This window comes from Tinamus guttatus, unplaced genomic scaffold, assembly GCF_059628265.1.
Source record: "Tinamus guttatus ecotype Peru unplaced genomic scaffold, ASM5962826v1 Tinamus_guttatus_pri_ptg000771l, whole genome shotgun sequence".
Taxonomy (NCBI): Eukaryota; Metazoa; Chordata; class Aves; order Tinamiformes; family Tinamidae; genus Tinamus; species Tinamus guttatus.
Genome location: NW_028289305.1, coordinates 34,201 through 50,196, shown reverse-complemented (window position 1 = coordinate 50,196; position 15,996 = coordinate 34,201). Strand labels below are relative to the sequence as shown.

At 51.5% G+C, this 15,996-nt stretch overlaps 1 protein-coding gene across 1 annotated transcript; it reads left to right on the top strand.

Moving 5' to 3' along the window:
- The first annotated feature begins 10,017 nt into the window (after nt 1-10,017).
- KLF4 (KLF transcription factor 4) lies at nt 10,018-14,067 on the top strand. The gene is made up of 5 exons (XM_088537447.1): nt 10,018-10,110; nt 10,185-10,302; nt 10,401-11,232; nt 11,303-11,467; nt 12,980-14,067. Exons 1-5 carry the CDS (start codon nt 10,106-10,108, stop codon nt 13,153-13,155), a joined length of 1,296 nt encoding a protein of 431 aa, XP_088393573.1. The 5' UTR covers nt 10,018-10,105; the 3' UTR covers nt 13,156-14,067.
- Nucleotides 14,068-15,996: the final 1,929 nt, after the last annotated feature.

Here is a 15,996-nt window from a genome sequence, read left to right as displayed (position 1 = left end):
TTGCTTTGGTTATCTCACTGAAAAGATAAGTGTGGAAATGAAACACAAAGAACTACAGCAAGCCATCAATTTCATATACATTGCCCTTCCACAGGGGACTACTAGAGGACAGGGATATGGTTGGGAGAACCAGGGTACCTGTAAGATGCAGGAGCAGAAGAGTAATTGCTCTTCTCCTGTTCTTCACTGGGTAGACTTCTACAAAAAAAAAAAAAAATCAGTAAGATTAAAGTAAGTGTCAACCAGCATGACCACATTCTACTATTAATAAGTGGAGCACGACTGATCTCTGATTATCTCTGCCAAAGAGCTGCCAGGCAAAAAAATCCCTTCTGATGTCTTCCTTCACCAAGTTCCTGTGTTTCCCTGCAGAGCTCCAAGAGAAAATACAGAATAACAGTGTGAGATATGACATTGATAAGACCTTCCTAGCCAGAATGAGCATGAGTGAAGAAAGAAGCTGGATATTCTTTGCAACTCTATTTTTTTTATCCTTTCCTTGCTGGTGTTGGAAGGCAGCATCTGAGTAAGTTTGCTCTCCCCAAAACAGCTCACTCCTGGAGTGAAGTCATAGGTCTGTGCTTGCTCCATCTGTCTATTGACACGAAGATGACGGTGACTCATGAGTTCAACACCGTGACTTAACTGCTGCATGGTATGCTGGAAAGTTTTCTCTTTCTCCAGAGTTTCAGTAAAAACTAATTATTCCTGTAACAGATACTGGTAGATGTAGCTCTGAAAAAGATGTAGCTCTGCCATTTTACTCTTTCTCAGTGCTGTGCAAACACTTTCCTACAATAACAAAAACTCACTCCCTTTCCTCACAATGCTACAACACAAGCTGCAGAAGAGATGAGGCCTAAGAATAATGTCTGAAGTAACAAGATCCCTGAAGGTTAGTAGATGACCACCACCAGCCAAGCCAGAGTAAGCAGGATTTTAGGTTGCTAATCTGCCTGAATAATGAGAGAAAAAGACGAAAACACTCTCCTGAAGAATTAGCTCAGGACTAGGTCATCTAACAAGGTCTGCTACCACAGATCAACAGATGCTTTGTAACTTACTGAGGAGTAGATGCAGGTGAGAACAGGTAATCCCTATATGGCTGATGGGGAAGAACATGCAGAGCTGCAGAGCTGCTTTAGCTCACACGCTGCTCTCCTCATAAACCAGAACTCTTAGACTAACAGGGCTAACACAATTTTCCCACAGGATAACAGAATAAACAAAATTAGCTGGCATTGACACAAGGAACCAAGGTCGAGACAGCACCACAAAAATTATCTTCCATTCCCAAACAATATTAATGTAGCCTTTGTCTTAAATTAAATGGGAAGGTTTACTATTTTATTCATTTTATTCATTCATTTTCTATTCAACCTTTCTGACTACTGAAACTCCCTGTTTCAGATATTTGTGACACGACTAATGCTTTCATGCTGGCAAGTATCTGTTTAGAAACTAAATATTTGTCCTTTTGGGTCACGTTTTTAGCCAGCTCTGTGTTTTAAGATGTTCCCTGTGATACTGTAGGACACCAAAGTTACAGGTAAGTATCTTCCATATTCGTGTGGATGTGCAAAAAGGAGTCACAGACCACTGACATGAACTTCAAAGAAAAAAAAAAAAAGGAAAAAAAAATGCTTCAGATTAGACTTAACAACTTTAAAAGCAACCTGAGAGGTGCCCAAGAACCCTGAAAGAGGTGTGAGCCTGCATCACCTTGATGGCAGCTATGGATGAAGTCTGCAGCAATGACTCCATAGAGAGCAGTCTCAGTAAGTAAAAGCAATAAAATGACTGTGATAAACACCTACAGCAGCCAGAGGAGCAGATTGAACTGACCCAAAGAATTTAATGCAGCTACAGAGAGAACCTCAGTGAAGAAAATTCAAGAATGACTGTGAGGAAGTGCTTGCTTATCATCCTGTTCACTGGGCTAAAGGAAATTCTAGCAACCCACAGCTCTTGAGTCACTTGTGAGACAGACAGCCCCAAGAACTGGGGTGGAAAGAGAGCTCATTTGCCCTAATGAATCTTGTTCATTCCACTGTCTTTTTGTACATAATCCTTCGACTGTAGTCAAAAAGGCAGTGGACCGTGAAACTGTGCTCCAAGTCTAAGAAAGCTGAAACATACCAGGTCAGTCTCAATGGCCACACTGTAAAGCTCCTCCTTACTTCAGAAAACTCAGGCACAAGTTTTCATGCTGGAGGTGCCACACTTGTTTCATGCATGAAGTAGTGTGATTTCTGAGAGTCAACATATTCTTTGACAAAGGGAGGAAACAGAGGCTCACTCCTCAGGGCACTAACTCTTAGTGATGTCAGCCGAGTCACATCTTTATCAGTCAGAGAGGTGCTTCTTGCACAAAGTATGAAAGCTTATAAACGTAGGAAGGAAACTCTTTCTTCAAACAGACACATTTACTGAAAGAGGAAACTAAAAAAAAAAAAGATAAATGAAAAGCTAAAGAAATGCTGGAACATATGAGGAGAGTGAAAATAATATAAATCATATTTGCAAAAGGAGAGGCGGTGCAGAGGCAATATAGATGTGAAGAAGTAGCCTGAAAGAAAAGCTCAAAAACTAGAAAACAGGCCAGTTCAGTGATGGGAGGGTTGCAAGTGTCCCTGGCCTGAGAAAGAGGCTACACTGAGGAACTCCGGAGAAGCCAGAGTGAGGGGAAGCACCCACCCAAGGGGTCTGTGTGTGTGTGTGTGTGCACCTCTTTAACCAGCAGCCCCCGCCAGCACAGATGCACACGCTCGCATGCTTGAAGGGCATGAAGGACAGCAAAGTGTAAAGGTGAGGATTTATTTGCAGGGTAAACTCCAGGGGAGCCATGGGGTGCAGCATCTAGCTCTTCCTGGGCAACACCTAGGGGGCATCCCGGTGCCACTCAGTGATGCTTTTTCATGCAAGAAGAGACCCTCCTTGTACACCAAAAGGGGTCTCCAGTTAACTTTCACCTTTGCATGGCCTTAGTTCTTGTGGGAGGCATGAGGCCTCCTACGCATAGGGTGCTCTTTTGTTCCTCGAAGGCCGCCTGCTCCTTCCTGACGTCTCCCTGACCTCTTGCAAGCCAAAAAGCTTCTGCTGAGGAGCAGCATGGAGGGTGCCCCCATGCCCCAGCAGAGTCCTGTGAAGATGGAGAAGGGTCTGTGAAAGCTGTGGGAGAGCCCCTCTGCTGCTGGGCCTGGGGCCCAATGGACAGGGATAGGTGCATGGGGGATGCTTCATGGTCCTTTTCTGTAGGACACGCATGGGCACAGGCAGATGCTGCTGTGTCACAGTGGCCTGGTGGGGAGAGCAGCCAGGAGCTCCTAGTCAGGACCCACATCTCCTTGGGTGACTTGGGGAGGTGGGAGAGATTGATCTGTGGCTGCAGCTCATAACCTGGAGCAGCCACTTCGCACCTCCAGTGGCCCTGGTGGCACTAATGACATGGAGTCACTGGCTTTGAGCGCTGCTCCACCAGGAGCCCTGTTCCATGCGGAGGGCAGGAGGAACAACCCCAACAAGTCTGTCCACTTCCAGCTGCGCCAGAGACACGGCAGGGTGGAAATGGAGCTGGAGAGGCGAGAGGCCGCTGCTGCACGCTGGGCAGCAGGGGGTTTCCCTTGAGCTTCTCCAGGTGGGTGGTGGGGCTGTCGTGCCAGGGGGACGAGGACTGGGTGCCGGGTGAGAGAGGAGCCCAGCGCCTCAGGAGCACCTGGCACTGGGGCCCTGGCTCCAGCCTAAGGGAGCTGGGCTCTTTGTGCATGGGTAAGAAAGTGTCCCCAGCTGCAGAGCACTGCTGCTCATGACTGGGCCTGCTGCTCATGGTTGGGCCTTGCTTCGTCAAGAGAAGGTGCCGGAACACCCAGGCACCCCTGGAGACCCTGGAGGACCCGGGTCTTCACCTCAGGCAGCAGGAGGGCAGACCCTGGAGCCCAGCTGCAATGAGGTGATGAAGGAGGCCATGCAGCACATCGCCAAGTATGTTAGGGACCTGGCTGCCTACATGGAAGCCACCTCGCAGGGTGGGCAGGCAAGGGCACAGCAGGAGGGGAGCTCTGGTGCCTGGCAGGAGCATTCAAGCAACAGGGGCTGCTGGGGAGGAAAGAGAGGGCAGCAAGAGCCGGGCTGCACAGCTGGGTCCCTCCTGCAGCCCAGTGGAGTGGGGAGGTTCTCAGGGGGATCCCCATCATCGGGCAGGTCCTAGTGCATGTGGAGGCCTTTTTGCACCCTCTGACTTTTCCTTCCAGAAACAGAGCTCACTAGGGGCTCCAAGCCTTTGCTGGTACCTCCAAGAAGAGCAGCAATGCAGAGGTCAGCAGGAGAAGACGGGGTGCCCCCACACTCCACTCTCGCGATGTTATGTTTGGTCTCAGCAGCAGAGAAACCTTCTCACTTCCCAGCCATCCCAGACGTTGCAGGAGCACCGCGGGGCAGTTGAGGAGGGCTCTCTGCCATGAGTACCGAAAGCAGTGCCTACAGGTAGGAGAGCCGCCCAAGGCAGATTCTTGCCCACACAGCAGTGATTCTGGCACAGCTGGGCGCAGTCCTCACCCAGAGGATTGGAAACAGAGTGACCCTGACCCCTCAGCAGCAATGCTGGCCATCTACTGCACCATAGGAACCCCCTCCAGCCACTGTCACCAGTCTGCGGCTCTTTCTGTCTTCCCGCTCCGGGACGTGGGGGACGTGCTGCTCATCGACCAGCAGATGCTGCCGAAGATGGAGCAGCAATGGCAGGAGGCTGAAAGGCAGCTGGTAAAGAACAAGGACTCCCCATGTTTTCTGTCTGGGTACTCCCCCAGCTCACCCCAAGGCTCATGCCAATGGCCTGGGGCATCAGGCACGAGCTGCTCTCCTCCTGTGCACAGCGGCAGCTCTCTGGGAGCAAAGAGCTATGGCCTAGCCCATCCCCAGTGAAAGGAGCTTCCTTGTCACCTCAGCACTCTTCATTCCCTATTCCTTCTGCTCTTCCTGGAGAATCCTTTCCCAAACACCTCACTCACTCTGACAAGAAAAGGAAAAGGTTGAACTCTTCCTCCTGCCCTCTTTGGAGGAAGATGAAATAAAGGAGGAAGAGGAACCTGGTCCCTGTAGCGCCTCCATTCCTGAAGGTCGGTGGAGGTGGAGGAAGGAGCTGAGGCAATGGTGAGAGCAGAGCCAGGCTGGGGACTCAGGGCAGCTCATGGCTCTGGCCGGGCATGGAGGCTGCTGCCACTCGCTCGCTGCTCTGTGAGCAGCAGTGTGGGAGCAGCCACCTGATCCTGTGCCACTGCAAAGGGACCAGGCCTGAGCTCCCTGCTGATGCTCAGCAGGAGGGAGGACCTTTCTGCTGGAGCTCTGGCGGGAGGGAGGGCTGCCCTGCCGTGGCAGCGAGCGCCCAGGGCAGATACCCAACTGTTTGCAATACAGAGAACTGTTTAGGGAGCACAGGCAGCTGGGTGTGTGGGCAGAGAGCTCGTCCTTGTGCCCTCTGAGCTCTTCTCCTCTCTCCCTCTCGCAGCTTGAAGAGCAAGTGGCTGCGTCTGCAGCTGGCATTTGGGAGAAGGTTTTCTGCCCAGCAGCACCAAACATCCCAATAAGATCCCCCCTGTGATGAACATGGCATGGACAGCAGCCACACGAGTGCCACATCCAGATGTGGGGAGCCCAGAGAGCAGGCCCCACTGCTGGCTGCACTCACGAGTGGCTGGCAGTACAGCTGGCAGCCAAAAACCAGAGCCAATCTGTGGGGGGCATTAGCCTAAGTGACAGCTGGTGCCTCCAGAGCAGAGAATATGATCCCCAAGAAAGGCCAAGGAAGGAAGGAGCCGCTGCTGTTGACGTGGCTGTGAGCTCTGGAAAGGGGACAGTGGCACAGGAACCTGCCTAGCCAGGAGCTGCAGGATGTGCGGTGGGGTCGTGGGGCGGGAGAAGGATGCCAGGCCAGGGCTTCCCCTCTCACTGACCAACAGTGCCAGAATCAGCCGGGAAATTCTACTCTGGCTCATGGGATTCCAGTATCTGAAATTATTAACTGGTCTAATTACTCTCCTATAGCTTAATTCCTGGTTTATTTTTCCTTAACTCAGTTGCCTTCATCCTTCTAAGAAGCATAACTGCACTGTGAAGATTGTCAAACCAACATAAGCAAGGAAGCTATAAAGGGGTTCTTATAAACAAATATTTTATTTTTCTTTTGAGTTTAGTTTCATTTTTTCTCCACAAGTGTTTTTAAGCCTCTTGTTAAAGAAGGTAAAATAATAAAAGGGAAGAGAGAAAAATAAGGGAGAAAACAAAATGTTGTGAAAATACTGATGTTGCAAAATCAGGCACACAACATTGTGTGCTGACAAACTGGATGTTCCAGAATCGAAGTTGTCCGTGCCGCCGTCTTTTGGTGCCCCTCTTGCACTGCAGGATCGTAAGCGCCTTTCCAGGGGAGCTCTGAGCTCTGTCATGGCTCAAGGTGGATGTTTCTCAGCAGCAGATTTAGACCCATCCTAAATTCCACGTTGGGTTTCCCATTGGCTTGGCATCCCCGGAGCCCTCCAGCCTGCCAGTAGGAAACACTTGGCTCAGAGACTTAGGTGGAATTTAGACTAGCTGAATCTGGAGCCTAATGAGCAGCTTATTCCTTATTTTGTTTCTTCTTCATTGTGCGCAGTGTGGCCCCGGGCCTCAATTACTGCGCGCTATTCAATCCCTTCTCAGAATACAGCTTTATTAACCCCCCATGCTTCCTCACTACGAGTTTCCTATGGCCCTCCTCGCCCCCACGTCTCGGTGCCCTGCGAGCGCGGCAGCGACAGCGGCCGGTCCCCCATCGCGCTGCCCCTGCCCCGGAGAGCCACGCTGCACTGGGGCATTCCCCCAGCACGACACCAAGGATTTCATGTAAATATCTAACCACACCGCTTCCTGCGCAGGGTTCCGGCAAACCTTCCCTGGAAGCAGCGGAGCTGAGGTCCCAACCAGGGACAGCCAAGCCATCCTGCAGCAACACCATCAGAGCACCGCCAAGCAGAGCTGATGTCAAAAATCGGAGCGTATTTTCCACATTGCTCTCATTAGGAGAGCAAGAGGCTGTTATCATACAGTAATGGGCTCCTGCTGGTGCGTTAGCGCTGAAGGAGAGCTGGAGGCCTTAATGGAAACAATGCTGAAGCCTGATACTTATTTTCAGAGCAGGCAGCATTGATCCTTTCCCTCAATGTTCTGCTGCAATGTCTTTATTCCTGCTCAAATGACAGGAATATTTATCTAATCATTTCCTTTGCTGAATGTTGGTGCAGTGAAGTAACAGATGTTCTTGACTTCAGCACAGCAAAAACTTTATGAGACATCCTGCGTGAATCAGTTATCCAAGTCGGTTTATCCAGAGCATTGAATGGGAAGAATCGTGGAAACATAGCAGAGGTGTTGTCTTAGAACAGGTTTAATTTCATATACTTCTGGTTAAATTCAGAAGCACTTCGCTGTTAAACTCTCTCCACACTTCTTTCTGCGTTATGCGCCAGAAGCAGCTATCTCATGTTTTCTGTTTTTCTCCTATCTTGCACGTTATTGCGTGTTTTGTTAGGAAGCATGTTATCGGTTCAGATTACATTCCTTAGAAGCACCACTTTTACTCAAACAAAACAAAACAAAACAAAAAAAACCAAACTCAGAGCTTACCTGTGGAGAGAGCGCTTGCAAAATCCACCAGCAGGGAAAGTCAAGTTGGTGGGTGCCGAGACCTGCGAGACCGAGTCAATTTCTGCAGTTTTAGAGCTTACTCATGAGCAAAAATCTGCTAGTTCTTGCACATGCAAACACCAAAAACGACGCAAGTGTTTCATTCTCCCGAGTCTGCAAGTGAGCCTGCCAAAGTTGCACTGCTGCTGCTGTGAGCATCGGCAAGCACCAGAAAACTGAAAGAAATGAGGTATTCCTCCAATACCTAGCTTTTTTTCTTCCAGGTTAACTGCACAGAAGAACTTCTGCTTCTCATTCATACATCGTCTGATATCCTCCAGGATGTGTCAAACCCACCTCCTGTCAACAGAGGTGAACCCTTTGCTAGTTATCAGCTGGTAACAAGTTTTTAAGCTTTCTTGTCTTTCAGGAATTCCTCCATAAATTCTGGAAGAAAAAAGAAAAAAAGGAAAGGAAGGGAAAAAAAAAGAACCAGCCTCATGCACATTAAAAGTAAAAATCACAAACCAATGAACAAGGATTCATCCTCTTTGGAGAGGGACTTTACTTGCAGGAGCTTTAGGAAGGATGTTCCTTGTTGTGTCCTTGTTTGCATCGGTGCCACAGCGGGAGCCACTTACAGAAGTCATTGCCAGAGCTTTGTGGAACATCCAAATCCCAAGATGGGGCATGAAAACAACAATGCACAGGGAAAACTCAGTGAAAAGGCAGGTGACAGCCACAAAAGTGACAAGATATGCTGGAAAACAGACCCCCAAGGTCATGCCACTGATCTCCCACTGTCTTGATGGGGGTGAAACCGAATGTGTACCGTTAAAACTAGCGGCTCAGCTGCTTTCTTTTTATTTAAATTGCAGCAAAGTTGCTTCCCTTAGGTGCTTCCCCCCCCCGCCTTTTTTATCTGTCGAGACAAGTAGATTGGTTTCTGTTTCAAGCATGGCCTGACTTGGTGGAAAGAAAAATTTTGGGGAGATGGGTGGAAATGGAGAAAACTGAGAGCAAGAGGAATGACCATCAGTATGGAGGAGGCAGATTAATGCAAATATGCCTTAAGAGAAGCTGATTTAGGAGCATTGTGCAGGCTGGGGATGTGTAAGCAGCACTGAGCTCAGTTCATTTCAGGACCTTTAAGCCTCACTATCGTTAGAGGAAGGAAAAGGCTAAATCTGGAAATCTTGTCCTTGTTAGGCGAGGACAAAGGCCGGTTCAGGACCTCTGCGCAGGATTTTGGGCTGCGGGTGCAGTCCCCACTCTGCAGGTCCATCCGCACGGCGCAGCGGAGCACCCTTGTTCTCCCTTCCCGCGCATCCCCTTTCCGCTCCCGCATCCATCCCTCGGGCCCGGCACGTCTCCCATCCAGAGCGGGGCACCGCGCAGGAAAAATAATAATAATAACAAAACAAATAAAAGGAACTCCCGCTCCTGGTGCCGCAGCTATTAATAATTAACATTTACAGCGGGAACTGGTAGGACCAGTTCGCTGACGCGAAGCGCGCCGTTCCGGGCCGGGCCGGGCCGGGCCGGGCCGAGGTGCCGGCTCGACACCGCCGCCTGCAGGCCGCGCGCCGCGCATCCCGCGCCGCCTTTTGGGGCGGTTTCGGGCAAGATCCGCGGCACCCCGCGGCGGGGGCCCCTGCTGCGGGGCGCGGGGTGTGCACCGAGATTTGCGGGGTTGCACCCAAACACAGCCGCCGGGGAGCGGCAGTTTCCTGGGAAAAACAAACGCGGAAACGAGTATAAAAATAATAACAAAGGAGAAAAAAAGTGAAAGAAAACTCGTAATTTTCGTGCAGTTTTTCCTTGCAGGCGGCTCCGTTGGGATAAATGAATGTTTGTAATTTACAGTAACGCGGAGCGGGGCGGGGGGGGGTCCAGCCGGGTCCCCTCCCCCCGCGGCGGCGCGCGGGCATCCCCGGGCCCCCCCGCGTGACGTCAGAGCGCGGGCTCCCGCTCCCCCCGCCCTGCGTCACGGCGGAGGGGGCGTGGCGGGGGCGTGGCGGGGGGCGTGGCGCGGCCCGCGCGCGCTCCCCCCGCCGGGCTCCCCACGTGTCCGTTTGTTTTTCCCGTCGCCATGGCGGCGGTGGGCGGGGCGCGCGGCGGGCTGAGGTTATAAAAGGGGCGGCGGGCGGCGGGCCGCCGTTAGTGGCGCGAGGCGGCGGCGGCGGCAACGCGGGCCGCTCCCTCCCCGAGGATCCCCATGGCCGCGGCGCCGGCGGCGCCTCCCCGCGAAGCCTCTTGCGCCGCCGCCGCCCCGCCGCGCAGCCGGGCGGCGGCCGCCTCCTCCCCGCGGCGCTGCTAGCACCGGGGCGCCCCCCGCCCCCCCTTTTTTTTTTATTATTATTTTTTTTTCCACTATTTTTTTAACTACCGAAGCGGCCCGACGGACGGCGGCGCTCCCGGCGCGCACCCCGCGGCGGCGGCGGCGCGGATGCGGTGGGTGCGCGGCGCGCGGCGCGGCGGGCGGCGCGGCGGGAGCGGGCGCTGAGTGCCGTTGCCTCCGTCCGCAGGCAGCCCCCCGGCGAGTGCGACATGGCGCTCAGCGGCGCCCTCCTGCCCTCCATCGCCACCTTCGCGGCGGGCGCCGCGGGCCGCGACAAGGCAGCGCGGCCCGCGGGCGCCGGCAACGTGAGTAGCCCGCGGGGGCGCGCGGGGGGCGGCGCGGGGCGGCCGCGGGGCCGGCGCGGCGCGGGGCCCCGGGCTCAGCGCGGCGCCTTTGCCCGCAGAGGTGGCGCGAGGAGCCCGCGCAGCTGAGGCAGCGGCTGCCGCCGCCGCCGCCGCGGAGCTTCGAGGCGCCGCCCGCCGAGCTCGACGCCGCCGGAGCGGCCGCGACGCGCCGCGACGCTGAGGAGTTCAACGAGCTGCTCGACTTCGACTTCATCCTCTCCAACTCCCTCATGCACCAGGAGGCCGCCGCCGTGGTGGTGGCGCCCGCCGCGCCTGCCGCCAGCCCCGCCGCCTTCGCCTACCCGCTGCCCCGCGCCGAGCCCGGCGGGCTCCTCTACGGCGGCGGTGGCGGCGGTGGCGGGCGCGACGGCGCGTCCGCCGCCCCCTTCAACCTGTCCGACATCGCGGACGTGTCGCCCTCGGGAGGATTTGTGGCTGAGCTCATGCGTCCCGACCTGGATCCCGTGTACATGGCAGCGGCGCCGACGGCCCTGCCGCCCCTGGGCAGCCTGCAGGGCAAGTTTGTGGTGAAGGCCATGGGCGAGTACGGCGCGAGCCCCAAGAGCGGCGCCCCGCCGCCTGCTGCCGAAGGCCCCGTGGGGCCCTACAACCCCCTGCCGCGCATGTGCCCCAAAATCAAGCAGGAGGCCGCCCCGCCGTGCACGCTGGCGCCGCGAGGAGCCCCGCAGCACGGCGACTTCCCGCTGGGCCGCCCGCTGCCCGCCCGGACTGCACCTTCCCTGGCGGGCGAGGAGATGCTGGGCGGCCGCGAGTGCCTGCCCGGCACGCCGGGGCTGAGCCACCCGCCGCTGCCACCGGGATACCCGCCGGCGCCCAGCTATGCCGCTTTCCTGCCCGAGCAGCTGCCTCCCAGCGCGCTGCAGTACCAAGGTGAGTGCGACGGCACGGGCGGTGGCGTCGAGGCGCCTGCCGGTGCTCACTGCACCTTGCCCTCCCGCAGAGCTGATGCCGCCGGGGAGCTGCCTGCCTGAGGAGAGCAAGCCCAAGCGCGGCCGCCGCTCGTGGCCACGCAAGAGGACGGCCACGCACACGTGTGACTACGCGGGCTGTGGCAAGACCTACACCAAGAGCTCGCATCTGAAGGCGCACCTGAGAACCCACACAGGTGAGAAGGTGGCGGTGTGGCGCGGGCAGGGATATGGGGAATGCAGCAAGAGTGTCAGGAGCAGCAAGTCCGAACCGTTCTCTGCCGTGTTCCTGTTTGGGTGCAGGGTGATTTCACTTTCTGGTTTGTTGTGTTTGTTTTGTTTTGTTTTTTTTTCCTTTGGCTGTGCTAAGTCCTGTGCAGTCTTTACTTATTGGCTCTGCGTTTGACTTGATGGCTCAGAGTGACTCAGCTGTGGGAGTGGGTGGGTTTCTTGCTGAGACAGAGCATGTTTGCTGCTCTCTTGCTGCGTGCCTGGCTAATCAGCCTGTAGCTGGAAGTCAGCTGGGGTTTGTTGCTCTAGATGGTGCTGGTGTTCATGTGCGCACGGAGCCGACCACTGCCTAACTCTCACTTCTTTTGCTCTTGGCTAAACACGTCCCACCCTTGTGCCTCGCAGTGGCTCGCTGTGGTGCGAGGGATGGTGTTGCTGATGTGCCCTGGGCTGAGCAGCTCCCCCAAGCCCTGGTGGCACTGCGAAGCGGCAATAGGCTCAGGGCAAGCGCAGCTTTCGCTCGCGCCCGCCCTCTCCCGCGGGGAAGCACCTTCCCCTTAGCTGGCACCGGGAGGCCAGGCACAACGGCTCATCCATGGCTGCCGGCATCCGGATAAAACCTGCCCACAGCCTGGGTCCAGGCTTTCACCTTGCCGGTCAGTGCTGTGCGGCAATGGCTCTGCTTGTGGAAACAGGTACACGAGGTGCAGTTTCGCCAGCACTGGCACTCGGTTAAGAGTGCTTAAATAACCTGGGAATTTGCATAGCTGGAAACCCAGGGTTGTGCGTTTGGTTCAGAGCTCCCCTCCAAGGAGAGGACGGGAAGGGGAGAAGCGATAGCGAAGCGGTGCAGCCGCGTGTTTAGCTAAGGCCAGCGGGAGCAGAAGGGGGCTGAGGAGCAAGGCTTGGCGCGTGCCCGAGCGGGTCGATGCTGTCCCTGTGCGTGCAGCGCTGGGAGCGCGGGGCTGGGAGGGAGACTCGCTTGCGGTCACCAGCCGTTTTGCTCTAGAGAAGACAGTCAGATGGAGTTCTTGGTTTAATCAAGTTGAGCTAATGAAAACAGTTTCCAGCTGGTTTCTAATTCTTGAAACTTACAATTATTTAAATCCATTATGTCTGCTGAACTGTTCTAGTTGTATAACATTAGCCAGCAAAAACACGCTCTCTATTATCAGAACTCTTGCATTCCGGAGCATTTTGTACAAGACAAGCTGTAGAAATGAGTGTTTTACTGAATTTCGTTAATGATGTTTTGTAATAGCTGCAGCACTGTCTTGAAAAGGATGTCTTATTCTGCTGGTCTATATCTTATTTCCAGCCACTTCAGGATCTTGGTTATGTTTTGTTTTTTGATTGTGACTCTTTCCTTTTGACGCAGGACCAAGAGCGTTAGCCCACGCTTGACAGCAAGTTTTGAACCAAGGGGCACGCGTGTCCTCGGAACACCTCACTGACCTGTTCCCTTTTTATTTTTCAAGGTGAGAAACCGTATCACTGTGACTGGGAAGGCTGCGGATGGAAGTTTGCCCGCTCCGACGAGCTGACTCGTCACTACAGAAAGCACACGGGCCACCGCCCTTTCCAGTGCCAGCGGTGCGACAGAGCCTTCTCCAGGTCGGACCACCTCGCCTTACACATGAAGAGGCACTTTTAATCAAAAATAGGGGATCTTTCTTAAACTGCCGTAAAGATTCAGTATTTACAGCACAAAGACTGTGTTCCGCAAGAAGGGGGAACCGAGTTTAAGCACTACAGATAATCATGGTGAAGTCTTCCTAAGAGTGGAAAAGAGGGATAATTGCATATGAACATTTGAACTTTTTTATTATAAATTAAAAGAAAAAAAAAACATTGGGGTCAATGACTGGATCTTCTATCATTCCATCTGTAAATCCAACTTGAATGATTGCCGGACTACAAAATGCCAAGAAGTGACTGGAAGTCACGGATATCAGGGTTAAACAGACTGTGTAGGAGGGAGGGTGGGGATATTACACAGGGAAATAACATTCCCTTAAATTTTATTTCAATGCAATATTAGATGTAAATGTCATCTTGTATTTTCTGTTTTTTTCCTTCTAAAAGCCATTACCATGTTAAAAGAGGAGGAAAATTCAGGTACAGAACTATGTTTTTATAAGCCTATTTCATGGTGCTTAGTGACTGTTGGTTCTAGAGGTACCAAAAACAGGAAGCCAAAGTTCTCAAACTGCTGCATATCTGACAAGGAAATATTTTTGTCTTCTGATCTCCAGTTATGACCTAAATCAGGTAAAATAAACCTGGTTTATTTTTTAAAGAATAACTTTATGCAGACAGTCTGTAATGCACTGTGGTTTCGATGTGCAATAGTTTGTACAATGGTTTATTCCCAAATATGCCTTAAGCAGAACAAATGTTTTCTATATAGTTCTTTACATAATAAATATGTAATATAAATTTAAGCAAACTTCTATTTTGTATATTTGTAAACTACAAAGTAAAAATGACCATTTTGTTGAAGTTTGTATTTTGCATATTCAAGCTGAAAATAAGTTTTAAATAAACCCATAATATTATATCTGAATGCCTACTCTAATTTTCCTCTGCCCATAGATGTGCCCAAAGAAGCCTTTTTTATTGGTTGAGTTCCCAAGAAGGGGCTTGTGGACTCAGTGCTGATGCAGAGCGTAGTCGGAGCGGAGAAGGGTACTGAGTAGTTACCACTTGAGTATGAAGTGGCCACTTACGTCTCCTGCATTTGCCCTTTGGGAAGTAACTTGTTTGGGATCATTTGTCAGAGGAAATGTGTCCCTGGAACATATTGGACTTGGTATTTTCAAAAATAGCTAATTCTGAGACTAGAGATCTCTTTGGAGCCAGCCAGCTCGCTTGGCCTTTTGGGGATGAATGCATTTTTGCCTTTTTTTTTCCTTCCAGCTCCTCAGCTAAGTTGTTGTATTTATATCACTTTCATGGGATGGAAAAAGCTGGGTGAGCAGCATCTTTAAAAGTAAGTTTAATCAAGGAGAAGACTTTTAAGTGCGTACATTAAAAAAAAAAAAAGAAAAGAAATTAATGGATACATGAATTGTCATTTAATGTGGATCTGATCTGTTCCGGAAACTCAGTGAATCGGCAGTATTTGAAGACCCAAAACCTCCCCTTGGGAGCCCTAGTGTGTGTATAACTTGAGCATTAGCCACATCGGGTAGCTGTACATTTGAGATACGTTGCTCCATGCACCTTTGTACCGAAGCACCTTTGACTTCACTCACTTGACTGCAGTTAATGGAGCTTATTACATGCCGCAGGTAGTTACCATTTTTGTTGTAGTTGTCCTTAGGGACCTCCTTGCTCTAGATTTTTTTACAAGTAGGTAGCAGTAACACTATTGCAACACTCACGCCTGCTGAATAGGACCTGTTTTTCTCACTCTTCTTTGTAAAGTGAAGAAATGGTTCCCCCTGCCCTAGTCTAAATTGTCAGTCAGCTAGGAATTTGGATATACATTGTGTTGAATAAAAACTGAGAATGGAAAAGAAATTACAGACAAGATCCTTTCATATTTTTGCAGTTAAAAAAAGAGTGGAAATACCAACTTTTTTTTTCCAAATATGCCTTAGGAATGCTATTAGATTTCACATTTTGGTGTGTTCCTTACTTGTGTGGTTACTAGTGCCACTTCTTTCTAAATCCGTCTAAGTAGAATAATGGTTTTAAAATTTCTCACTCCTTATCTCCTAGGCATGCTTTGTTCAATTGAAAGCTGTCTTTGTTGGTTCATTTTATAGGTAACACGGAGAGTAGGGAATGTCTTGTTTGGTTTGCAAATAGCAAGTATTTAAAGCTAAATCAAGGTTATGAGTCATGCTTTATCTGAAGCCCTTTTTTCAAGTGTAAACTTCTTTTTTCAAATTAAAATATTTATTTTTGACCTTTTCTCTTGCTTTGCCTGTGAGTTTTACTTCTGGAGGAGAGCTTCAAGGTCAAAGTTGCAGCTGTTGTGCCCTGTGTGCCTGAACTGCGAGTCACGTCCTGGCAGTGCTGGGATGCACTGGGGTAACGTCAGGAAACGGTCTCTGTCTGTGGGGCTGCCAGGTAGAAGTGCTTTAAATCTGAGAAGAGTTTACATCCTTGCACAGCTGTATATATTGAAGTCTGAGGATTTCATTTGAGAAACCATTTATTTCTGCATTTCAAGTGTCCTGTCACTATAAAAACCCCTCACTTTTTATAGGATGCTCTAGCATTTGTGATACCAATCTGTTAAAGCCACCGTCAGTTTCTGTCTGATGGTTTTATAGACCCCCAGTTTATAGTTGCACAAACAATAGTATTCTTGAGATAGGGCTTTGTTCTCTTCTGACCTGGAAATAACTTTTTCTCCCCCTACTCCCCATCCTAACCGAGCTGTCCTCACGCATGGCTTTCTCTTTGCAGCTAAGCACGCGCAGTTGGACCTTGGTCTTTAATAAGAAATGCTCCTGTTCCTTTAACCATTTCCAAAATGCTG

Bases quoted from the DNA above. Each gene is read 5' to 3' on its own strand.
- KLF4 (XM_088537447.1), top strand. The intron at 10,303-10,400 runs GTGAGTAGCCCG...CTTTGCCCGCAG, and splicing joins GGCCCGCGGGCGCCGGCAAC to AGGTGGCGCGAGGAGCCCGC. The intron at 11,468-12,979 runs GTGAGAAGGTGG...TTATTTTTCAAG, and splicing joins GCACCTGAGAACCCACACAG to GTGAGAAACCGTATCACTGT.